General features: G+C 34.6%; 1 protein-coding gene across 8 annotated transcripts in view; it reads left to right on the forward strand.

The window, feature by feature from the left end:
- Positions 1–12,056, forward strand: part of DDX4 (DEAD-box helicase 4) — an 88,283-nt gene that overhangs the window by 67,168 nt on the left and 9,059 nt on the right. For all 8 annotated transcript variants that reach the window (XM_045493533.1, XM_045493489.1, XM_045493513.1 and 5 more), the window contains 3 exons: positions 1,795–1,924; positions 3,194–3,360; positions 7,400–7,545. In XM_045493533.1, coding sequence (XP_045349489.1) covers positions 1,795–1,924; positions 3,194–3,360; positions 7,400–7,545 — 443 coding nt within the window. The remainder of the gene's footprint in view (positions 1–1,794; positions 1,925–3,193; positions 3,361–7,399; positions 7,546–12,056) is intronic.

Raw genomic sequence — 12,056 nt, forward strand, 5'->3', positions numbered from 1 at the left:
AAAGTGGATATATATTGCTTATAACAGTGTTTTTTCTTGATAATCCCCATGTACTGTGTTGCTTTTAGGCTTTTAAATCAAGTAGTAAAAAATAACATTTTATTTATTAACTTTATTAATTTTTTAAAATTTACATCCAAGTTATTTAACACATAGTGTAGTAATGTTTTCAGGAGTAGAATCTAGTGATTCATCACCTACATATAACACCCAGTACTCATCCCAACAAGTCTCCTCCTTTGTGCCCCTTGAACAAATACTATTTTAAAAACAAAAACGTATGCATGGCAAATTCAGATAATAGTCATGCACAAATTGAATCTTTGTACCTGGAAATTTGTTGGAACGTTATGGCAAAACTGAAAAGTAAATACCTATCAGTCAAGGACTGGTTAAGTTATAGTACACTTAGAGTACTAATGGTAATAATGAAGTTATTGAATACTTAGCATTTGCTGAGTTATAAATATTAAATGTGTTATTTTATTTAGGCCTAGCAATAGCAGAAAATAGAATCTGTTTAAAGCAATGACTTTGTTTAATAAACATAAAATTTTGGGGGTACCTGGGTGGCTCGGTTGGTAGAGCATGAAACTCTTGATCTCAGTGTTGGGAGTTTGAGCCCCATGTGGTGTGTAGACATTACTTAAATAAGTAAACTTAAAAAAAAACCCTACAACATAAAACTGTCCTGCACTCTTGACAACCCTCCCCCCCCAACTTATTTAATTCTCCTCTTCAGAGTTAACCACTGTTAACAGTTTCACATGAATTAGTGTAAAAACAGCTGGTGCACACATACGCACTTTAATCCTTCTTCCAATAAGTGGGTAGTACACTAAGCTGTTGTCACTCTCTTTTTTTAATGGTAAATGTTAATCTGGAACTGTTGCCCTTTCTATGGGAATGCACAAGTATCTCTTGGGATGAGTGGACTGTAATTACAATTCTTCTACTGTTTTGATGCTAAATAGTTGGCAGTGAATATTTATGTAAATTCATCTTTGCCCATTTGTGGGGACATACTTAAAGGGTAAATTCATATATGTGAATTTATTGGGACAAGAGAGAAGTTTTTACAATTTTAATAGAGACTAATTGTGAAAGAGCCTGTCTCATTTTATCCTATTAAGTGTCAGTTTCCCGACACCATGGCTAACATGGTATTATTACACTTCAAGGAAAATGTTATGTTTGTCTTAATTTGTCTTCCTTTTTAAAGTAATGTTGACCTTAAAAAAAAATGTTTAAAAGCCATTTGTATTTCTTATGAACCACATGTTCATGTTTTTGGTCAATATTTTTGTGGGTCGTATTGGTGTTTACCATTGTTTTTGAAGAACTGTTGCTTGGATAGATTGCAGATTTTTTTTTTTTTTTTTTTAATTTTTTTTTTTTTTTTTTTTTCCCAACGTTTATTTATTTTTGGGACAGAGAGAGACAGAGTATGAACGGGGGAGGGGCAGAGAGAGAGGGAGACACAGAATCGGAAACAGGCTCCAGGCTCTGAGCCATCAGCCCAGAGCCTGACGCGGGGCTCGAACTCACGGACCGCGAGATCGTGACCTGGCTGAAGTCGGACGCTTAACCGACTGCGCCACCCAGGCGCCCCGATTGCAGATTTTTTTTCATAGTTTTTAATTTCTTTTTCAACTTCTTGGGAAGAATTTAATTTTTTTGGATAATGAGAATGTATTAGTTTTTTTCTTTATGGATTTCTTTTTATAGTTTATTAGAAACAGATGTATAATTTTCACAAAACTAGAAAATAAAATTTATTTTTCTTGTAAATAGGACCTGTGTAAGAGCTGTTGTTATATATGGGGGAACCCAGTTGGGTCATTCAATTCGACAAATAGTACAAGGCTGTAATATATTATGTGCTACTCCTGGGAGACTGATGGATATCATAGGTAAAGAAAAGGTAGGCCCTCGAGGGATGACAAAATTGTGGATTAATAATTTTTTTTTGTATGGGAAAGGGGAAGAATGGTATATAGAGAGATATGTATTTATTAGAGTACCCTTTATATGTTAGGCCCCCATCAGAATCTTTGAATGGACTATTACATAATTCTTAAAATAATTCCAACATGAGATAAAAAGTATTTCCTATTTTGTGTTTGAGAAAGCAATAAGTGATATTATGCAATTTATTTAAAATCCCTCACTTAGCTCTGGTGATAGAGCTAGGGTTAGAACCTGGATCTGACTAGAGTCTATATCCTGTACTCCACTACACTGGGAGAAATGCATTACATGCTCCCATAGTTTCATATAAGTTATGATGACATATTTTCTTCCTGAATTGTGTAGTAGCAATTTTGTTTCCTGTTGAAGCATAGGAGTAATGTTAACCAGGATTATTAAATTTCCAAGTCTTTAAAAAGACATTTTAGAGTTATATATTTAGTGTAGGTATTCACATACCACGTTATTAAATCACTAAATCATTGCTTTAAATTCACGTTCATGAACGTCTTTTGCTTTTTTTAGGCTCTTCTCTAAAGGAGTTACTCAAAATACGGTCTTTCTGCATAAAAATACGATACTTATTCAGACTACCCAGAGAAATCCACTTTGATTTCTCACTTAACATCTTACATGGTTGTGCGACATTCATTTGTTTTCCTTGCAAATGTCTGTTTCTCTTTGTAGTGATAGGTGTTCATGCGAAGAAGGTGAGAGAAGTTTCTCAGTTGTTCCCAAGTGATTACAGAATGGAGAATTTATTAAGAGTTTAAAGCATTAGAAATAAATTTACCAGTTATAAGACATTTGATATGTCATGATGGTAGGAAATGTTTCCTTACATTTAAGAATCTGACTTTATCAGATAATAAGATGTAGATCTGTGAGGTCCACTATGGTAGTTAGCCACATGTGGCTGTAAACATTTAAAAAGGATATAAAATGAAAAATTTTGTTCTTTAGGCATACTAGCCACAGTTCAAGTGCTTAATAGCCGTATGAGGCTAGTAGCTAACATGTTAGTGAAGATCAAGAATTGCTAATAAACATTTAAATAAACAGTACTAGTGTTATGAACCAAAACAATTCTCATCATTTTATGCATTGATTTCTACTTTACATTCTTAAGAATAAATCAGTAGTTGGAATTGTGGACACATTTTAGTTTAATATATTGACTAATATGCATTTTCTGCTCTAACCCTTGAAAATATCCTGAAAGATTGGTCTCAGACAAGTCAGACATTTAGTTTTGGATGAAGCTGATCGCATGCTGGATATGGGTTTTGGACCAGAAATGAAGAAGTTAATTTCCTGCCCAGGAATGCCATCAAAGGAACAGCGTCAAACCCTTATGTTTAGTGCGACTTTTCCAGAGGAAATTCAAAAGTAAAATTTTTTTCTTCTTAAAAATAATTGTTATGTACATAAATGGCTTTATGAAAGGAAAAGCAATGTGACTCTATGATTTTTAAGAGTTTTTTTAAAATTTAAGGTAACACAGGTAGTTTAAGAAGTGGATGTATTCCTAAAAACTTAACTGTATTTTTCATTGTTCGTAACCTTTATCCCTGGCTTTGCCACACTTTATAAAATTTGTAACATTTTATTAAATGTGTGTGTGTGTGTGAGTGTGAGTACACAGCACCTAGATAGGATTTAATAAGTGCTTACTCAATGAAGTTATTTTTTGTGTCTTGAAACCAGAATTGTAGAGCTTGCAAAAATTGGGCCTTTTGTAGAAAATTCACATACCAACTGTTGACATATATTGAGTATCTTACTGTATATGGTTTGGTGAATTCTGAGATGAGGATGACACATCCCTTGTAGATGATGTGTCCCTTCTAGAGTTCTAACTCTTCTTCCTGCTTGCTGATCCCTTGGCCCTAGGGAGCCTGAAGTGTCTCAACAGCAACTTCTTAGCTTGTCATTTAGTTAGACTCCTGCGTATTTACTCTGATAGAACTTTTCGTTTTTTGGGAACCAAGACCTCCACACCTGCAGAATCTGTGGCTGTGGGTGGGACAGGAAACACAGTTTCAAATATGAGTCACAGGGAGCAATGTAAGTGGACCACTCTTGCTTTGCATGCCTTGCTCTCAGACCCAATGTACCATATAAGGATTTCTGGTTGAAAGTTACCGTGCCCTGTTGAATCATGTGCCATATTCAGAAAGAAACACTTCCAAGCACTTGTTTAAGTGGATGTTCCACTTTCTGTAGCCTGGCAGCATCTCACTGTTGTCATGTGATATGACCTGTAGACGTTATGGTTATGGGCCTGCTCTGTCACTTATTTTTCTGTAAAGTGGGTCTCCTGGTCTGATAGAGTCTTACATGGGATGAAATACTTCACAAGCCACAAGTTAGTGGTGCTGGCTATTGATTTGTTTTACTTAATAGATGATCTAAAAAGTATTTGTGTAAAGTTAAAACGAGCTCTTTATTGGGGGAAAAAAGCTAAATCATAAGAGAGCATTTGACCAGTTAGGATTTTTTCTTTCTTAGTGGTACATAAAATAATAGTTTCTTATAATAACTGGTGTCTTAAAACTTGAAAGGTGGTATCTGTATTTCCCTTATCACCTTTGCAATTAATAATAAGTAGATAATTACCTACCTAAATACCAGGTAATATTCTGCTGCCTGTATGTTTTATTATTCACCCTGAAATAGGAAGGTATTTGAATGTTGGCTAGCCAGAATGACTAATGTGTACTGTCATCAGTAATATTTGTTGAGGGCTTTTTATGAGCCATATTTGAGTATAAGTCCTGGGTATGTAGGGTAAACAGTAGAGTCCCTCACCTTGAGGGACCTTGCCCATTATTCTGTCTGAAGTCCACTGTTATCATTCTACATATTCACTGAACTATTATTGCAGCATCCATTTCCTTGGCTGATGTTTCTTTCTGTAACTGTCCCCAATTTATTACCTGTATCCTTAATCTCTCTTCGGATTGCCAGACTTGAGGATTTAACTCTTCAGGAGTATTTTATTCTTAGATGAATTACCTGTAAAGTTCACTATGTCCAAAATGGAAGCTCTTCTTCAATGCCCTCTTTCCTGTTCAGTTTTCCTTACTGGCAGTGTTGTCTTTCCAAGCCCAAATCCTTTCAATCATCTTGATTGCTTTAATATATTCTTTTAACTTTATGCCCTTCAAAAACAGTCATTTTGGCAGTTATCTCTAAAATATTTCAAATCAGTTTCTTCTGTTTCCCACCTTAATTTAAGTCCTTTTTACTTTTCTCTCTGCTCATTGTCAGTAGCTTTCTAACCTGCCCTCCCTGACTCTAATCTCAATTTTGTGTCAGTAATAATTCCAAAATAAAGTTTTAGGGTTTTTTTTAGACATTTATTCAAAATAAGCCCTCCTGGGGCACCTGGGTGGCTCGGTCGGTTAAGCATCCAACTTCGGCTCAAGTCATGATCTCGTGGTCCGTGAGTTCGAGCCCCGCGTCGGGCTCTGTGCTGAAAGTTCAGAGCCTGGAGCCTGTTTTAGATTCTGTGTCTCCCTCTCTCTCTGCCCCTCCCCTGTTCATGCTCTGTCTCTCTCTGTCTCAAAAATAAATAAACGTTAAAAAAAATTTTTTTTTAAAAACAAAATAAACCCTCCTGTGTCTTCCCATTTCCATAGACTAACAGGATTTCAGAGTGTACATATGATCAAATTTTTGCTTTTTCTGCTACTTTATTACCTGGGATTGTATATTTCTTTTCTATTAAAACTACTTCTTGTTGGCTGAGCAAGCCAAATTCCATCCTTCCTCATTATTTTTTCTTGTTTCTCCTTTCTTCTTAGAATGTCTTTCCCTAGTCATCACTATTATACATTCTTGCTTGCTGCTGCTTAGATCTAGCTCAGTACTTGAAGACTCTTGGAAATACACATCACTTCATCCATTTCTTGCCATTGTATTTGTCAAGAAACCATTTTAAACACTTGGCACATTTTTTTGAATATGGTAAATGTTTAGTAGATGTTAACTGTTAAAACTGGAATATGAAAATATATTAAATACTAAAACATTTATTTTTTTAATTTTCAAAAAATTTTTAAAATATTTACTGTCAAATTTTGTCAAATTGGCTAACATACAGTGTGTACAGTGTGCTGTTGGTTTTGGGGTAGATTTTCATGGGTAATTACTTACATACAACACCCAGTGCTTATCCCAACAAGGGCCCTCCTCAGTGCCCATCACCCATTTTCCCCTCTCCCCCTCCCCCATCAATCCTCACTTTGTTCTCTGAAATACTAAAATGTTTTATATATGATTATGCAATATTAAAAGTTGTTATATACTTAAAAATGTAGTAATTACTTTTTATATAACTATATTTATCTTACTTGATGTGAGCATCTCAGTGGCAGAAACTATCATATTCATCCTCGTATTCCCAGTACCTTGTATCATGTATGCCTGACACAGACACACAATTAATGTTTTAGTGAATGAAAAAAATATGATGGAAAGTAATGAACTGTAGATGGTTTTAAGATTTGTGCTTGAGAGGGTGCTTGATTCTTGAAGGAAGGACTTCAAAAAGAAGCTTTTCTTTTTCTTTTATGGTAACAGCAGGTGAAGAGAAAGAAGCAGTAATGATTTATTAAGATTCTGGATATGCTTTGCTCATGAGATTTTCATGAGACAGCTAAGAAGTAGGGACTGCTAAATGGGACAGAGGAGGACTGATGATAGATTTGGCCCTCCTCCTTAATCACAGAAAAACTCAGTTCTTTGCCAGTTCCCTTTCTCCTCTTCCTCTGTTGCTGGATGATTTAAAGCAGACCTTCTTAATTGTATGCTGTCTGTGAGTTATGTGTGTGTCCACATGCTGATATCCTCAGCGTTTGGGGTGACCATACACAGCCTGATGTGAGCTAGCCTCTAGGCCCTTCACCTCCTGTCTCATTTTTTTGCTCAGACATGCTGTATAAATGCTGCAATTTTTTGTATGTGTCATGACCTGAAAAGCACTGACCTAAGGTCTGGTGTGCTGATAATTGTTCAAAGCATAGTAGTTTAACAAGTAATATTTTCAGAAAACAACTTTTAGCAATAACATACATAAAAGCATTTGTGAAGGACAGAATTTTTGCCCTAGGCTTGCATTTCAGTTTGTAACAAAAGTTCCTATTTGTTGTAGTCTGATACTTTAGCATACTTTTCTATTGTTATATACACATTTTAAATAGTTTTGCATGGCCACGTTTCACTAAGTTATTTCGTATTTTACAAAATCTTAATGTTTTATACTGATCTTTGGAATTAGTACTTGCATGATGTAAGTTATCTACCTTGTTATAGTTGTTATAATCTGTCTAATTAATATTAAATAACACTTGGAATAATTCAGTGAATATTGTGAGTGTTAATGGAAGAGGATAAGTTAAGGAGTAATTTTTTGTCTTTGAAGGTTGGCTGGGGAGTTTTTAAAGTCGGATTATTTGTTTGTTGCTGTTGGACAAGTGGGTGGAGCATGTAGAGATGTTCAGCAGACCATTCTCCAAGTTGGCCAGTACTCAAAAAGAGAAAAACTTGTCGAAATTCTGCGAAACATAGGTATCTTACATTGATATTATTTTTTTGTCATAATTTTGATTTTAAAAAAATGCTTAATTTTTAAATTACTCTAAAAATTGTTTGGTATGGGTTTTTAAATAAGTGCATTTTCATTATTTCCTCTTTCTCTAAAGCTTTCTTTATAAAAGGTTTTATGATTTAGTTTCCTCTGTAAATTATATAGCAGTTCAATCTTTTCTTCATAAAGATTAAAAAAAAGGATTTGAGACTTGAAATATGTGACTAAAAGCTATTCCAGGAGAAATACATATATTTTTCATTGTAAGAAATAAAAAAGCCTCCTTTACATTAAACTCCATTTTCTTCACCCTGAGTTATTTTTACTTCATAGTTTTTGCTTCCAAAATATTTCTATAATTGTAGATTCAAAAAATTTTAGAGGTGAAGGGAACTTTAAACATCTAGTTCTGGTTTTTACAATAGTGATGAGAAATTTCTCACCCCCCCCCCCCAAATAATTTTTATAGAAAGTCGTATTTCTTTGATTGAGTTGGGCTTAGTTTGTGCCGAAAAATAAAACTTTTTAATATTGCTATTTTATTTATAATTTTTTTCATTATAGGACCTACTTTATTACTGAGAAAAAATGTTTTATTTTTTCCACCATATGTAGCAAAATATATTTTTCCTTTTTTAAAAAATCTTAATTTTAACATATAGTGCAATATTGGTTTCAGGAGTAGAATTCAGTGATTCATCACAGCAAGTGCCCTGCTTAGTACCCAGTAATATTATTTTAATTTCTTCTTATTACCTCACAGGCTAAGTGTACTTACATGCTATATATTCCCCCTCCCCTTCTTCATTTTAGTAATTGTTTCAATTTGAATGTCACTGTTGGGATGGAGGAATGAGGAGAGGACAGGAACCATCTAATTTCCAACGAGGAGAAAAAAAAAGAAGTTGACTTAGAAAACACTTAAAAAAATTTTTTTTTAATGTTTATTTATTTTTGAGACAGAGACACAGCATGAGCAGGGAAGGGGCAAAGAGAGAGGGAGACACAGAATGTGAAGTAGGCTCCAGGCTCTGAGCTGTCAGCCCAGAGCCTGACACGGGGCTCAAACTCACGAACTGTGAGATTGTGACCTGAGCCGAAGTCGGACGCTTAACCAACTGAGCCACCCAGGCACCCCTAGAAGACACTTTTAAAGGCTTCTATTCTTTAGTTTCCGCTGAGTCTTAAAAAAACACAAAACTTTTAAAACCAAATGCTCATCATGAGTTGGAGAAATTTTACTGGTTTGCTTCATCCAGTGTTTCATAAATTACTGTATATGGCATATTAAGTTAAAATAATAACTTCTGTGGGCCACATACTATTCTGACTGTTTTACGTGTATTAACTCATTTAATGCTCAAAACAACTTTCTGAAGTAAGTTTTGTTAACCACATTTTAACATTGAGGACACTGAAATACAGAGAGGTCAAGTAACTTGTCAGGTATAAATTGAAGTTCCATATGCAGAAGAGATAAGCAATATGTAGTTTTGCTGAAGTTAGAACATTTTTAGTATAAATGTTAAGATTTATAAAACCTTAAGATTTTTTATGTATGAATTTGTGCAATAAAGATTATTTGAGAATAATTCTAATGAGAGTTTTCAGAAGTGCTGGTTTGCCTTTGAGAAGTCTTTGAAGTCACTGTATGAGCACTATTGTATACTTCTGTATTATTTAAACTGTTAAATGTTCTGCAGTTTAGAGTTAATTGTTTTGATAATTTATGTATATATGTATGTTTTTTAATCTGCATGGAATATCCATTCAATATATCCTCAAGTTTTACATATATTTGTTCATATAATTTTTTTTCTACTTTTTAAGGTAAATCTGCTAGCCTATCCCCTGTGCCTTTAAAATGTATAGGTATAATTATTTTATAGTAGTATAACCAGCTGCCTTTTTCATAATTTAATTTTTTAAATGTGTATTTATTTTGAGAGAGAGAGTAAGAGACAGCACTTTCAATGCAAAACCCTGTGCGGGGCTTGATCTCATGAACCATGAGATCATGACCTGAGCCGAAATCAGGAGACAGACGGTTAACCGACTAAGCCACCTAGGTCCCCTCATAATTTAATTTTAGTTGAACATGTATCAAACATTTTATTGAGCTCATTAATTATTAGGAGAACTAGTAAGATGTTATAGCTACTTTGAGCAATTCAAAGAACACGTATGTGTAGGATATTAGGAAAGCCCAAATAAATTTACAAATAAATGTAAAACTGGTCAATATCCACAAAGCAGTAATCAGTTACATTTGAGGGGCAACTTCATTTTTATTTTTATTGATAAAAATCATTTGCATTGCTATCAGTTGCAATAGAGGTATAACAGGAAAAATAGAGTAAAAGTCACATAACCATGAAGGGTGTGCTAGATGGTAATTTTTCTTGGTTATTTCAAAGTCTTTCACAGTTTTTCCTGACAGCTATATCCTCTCATGATCACAACAATCTCAGAGATTATTCTTGGTTACAGAAAGGCTGGTCTCATTCTGTTAGGCTTATTTGCATAGATGCAGCAAGACTATTAACAATATAGGCCTCTTTGAGTTTGTTTTGCACATCTAGAGCCAAACGATATTGAATAATAAGATCACAAAATTAACTTCTATCTGGAGGTTTTCATAAGAAATCTGACATTGAACTTTTAAAAGCCTCCATTATATGCTTAGATAGGAAATTAAGTCTGGGAAACTCTCTGAGTCATATTACAACTGTAATACATAGCAGCTTAAGTGAGTTCCTATCTTCTAAAGTTTCCCCTGATTTTTCATGTAATTAATTCTTGTTCCATTGCATCTGTTAGACTTTCATGATTCTTTCTGCTTCTGAACTAGTCCTGTAAATTCTGCTTGTCCAGTGATAGGGTCTAAAAGTTATTAAAACAATGTCAACTTAGAACCTTCTACCCTAGACTATTTTTTTTAATATCAGTAGTTAGAAGTGCTTGATAGAGGCACAAATATACAAACTCTGCTATCTGGCTTATAGTATAGCCTTTGGGAAAGTATCAAGAGAAAACAAAAACTATATAGTTAACAAAGACTTAATGATCCTGGTTAATTTATTAGTGATCATTATTGAAAATGAAAGATTTAATGAGGGTTTATAATAAGAATAATGCTAGTTGTAAGGAAATTTGGTTGTTTCTGTGGCATTGCAAAATAAAGGTAATAAAGACATTTCTAAGAAATTTTAGATGAATGTCTAAATAATGATGTCTCTAATGAAATGTCTCTAATGATAATGATAAGCCTATTTTCAAAGAACTATGTAAATGTTACATCTGATTTATAAAAATGGGGTAGGTCTAATTTTTCATACCAAGAACATCTGGTAAAAAGATTGAGTAAGTGCAAATAGGATCTGCTTTTCTGTATTTGTACAGAATGCCACATGTGAGTCTGGTGTACATCCCATTTGAGAACCACTAGCCTAGAAGGTGCTATATTAAAATTAAGAAGTGAACTATTACTTTTAATTAAAAAAATTATTTTATATATATTTACTTATTTAATAAATATAATTTATTGTCCAACTGGCTTACATACCATACGCAATGGTCATCCCAACAAGTGCCCTCGAGAAAGAGCACATGAGCAGGGGAGAGGGGCAGAGTGGGGAGAGATTCTTAGGCAGGCTCCATCCACACTCAGTGCAGAGTCCCACGCAGGGCTCAATCCCACGACCCTGGGATCAAGACCTGAGCTGAAATCAGGAGTTGGAGCCTCAACTGACTGAGCCACTCAGGCACCCCTACATATTAAAATTTTAAATAATAAGTGAAATTATGATTGGCAACACTATGCTGTTGTATTAGGCACTGTGCCTCTAGCCCTCCGATCAATATAGAAAAACTCTAGAGAGTTATTTCCTAAGTATTTTAGTCAATGTTTCTCCTGTAGGTGTAAACATATGGGCATTTATACATCTCCAGGGACTTCCCAGAAGGTATACATTTTGAAAGTATTTCCATAAAGTCTACATCTTACCTATGCTTTTTAACCTAGAGGAAGTTTAATATCTGTTCTGACTTGACAACTGTTGCCATTCAACTCTTAAAAATAGTAACACATCAAACAAGCCTAATTATTTTTAGCCTCTCTTTTGTTTTTTAAGGTGAGATAACAAACTTTTGTGCTCTTCCTGGTGTTTTCTGAGAAATCACAATGATAGTTTAGATGGATTTTTTTTTCTTAATTTATGGTTCATTTTTAGAAAGGCAGAATCGGGCCACCTGGGTGGCGCAGTCGGTTAAGCGTCCGACTTCAGCCAGGTCACAATCTTGCGGTCCATGGGTTCGAGCCCCGCGTCGGGCTCTGGGCTGATGGCTCAGAGCCTGGAGCCTGTTTCCAATTCTGTGTCTCCCTCTCTCTCTGCCCCTCCCCCCGTTCATGCTCTGTCTCTCTCTGTCCCAAAAATAAATAAACGTTGAAAAAAAAAAAAAAAAAAGGGCTAGAAAGGCAGAATCAAGAGTT

Source organism: Leopardus geoffroyi, chromosome A1 (genome assembly GCF_018350155.1).
Source record: "Leopardus geoffroyi isolate Oge1 chromosome A1, O.geoffroyi_Oge1_pat1.0, whole genome shotgun sequence".
Classification (NCBI taxonomy): domain Eukaryota; kingdom Metazoa; phylum Chordata; class Mammalia; order Carnivora; family Felidae; genus Leopardus; species Leopardus geoffroyi.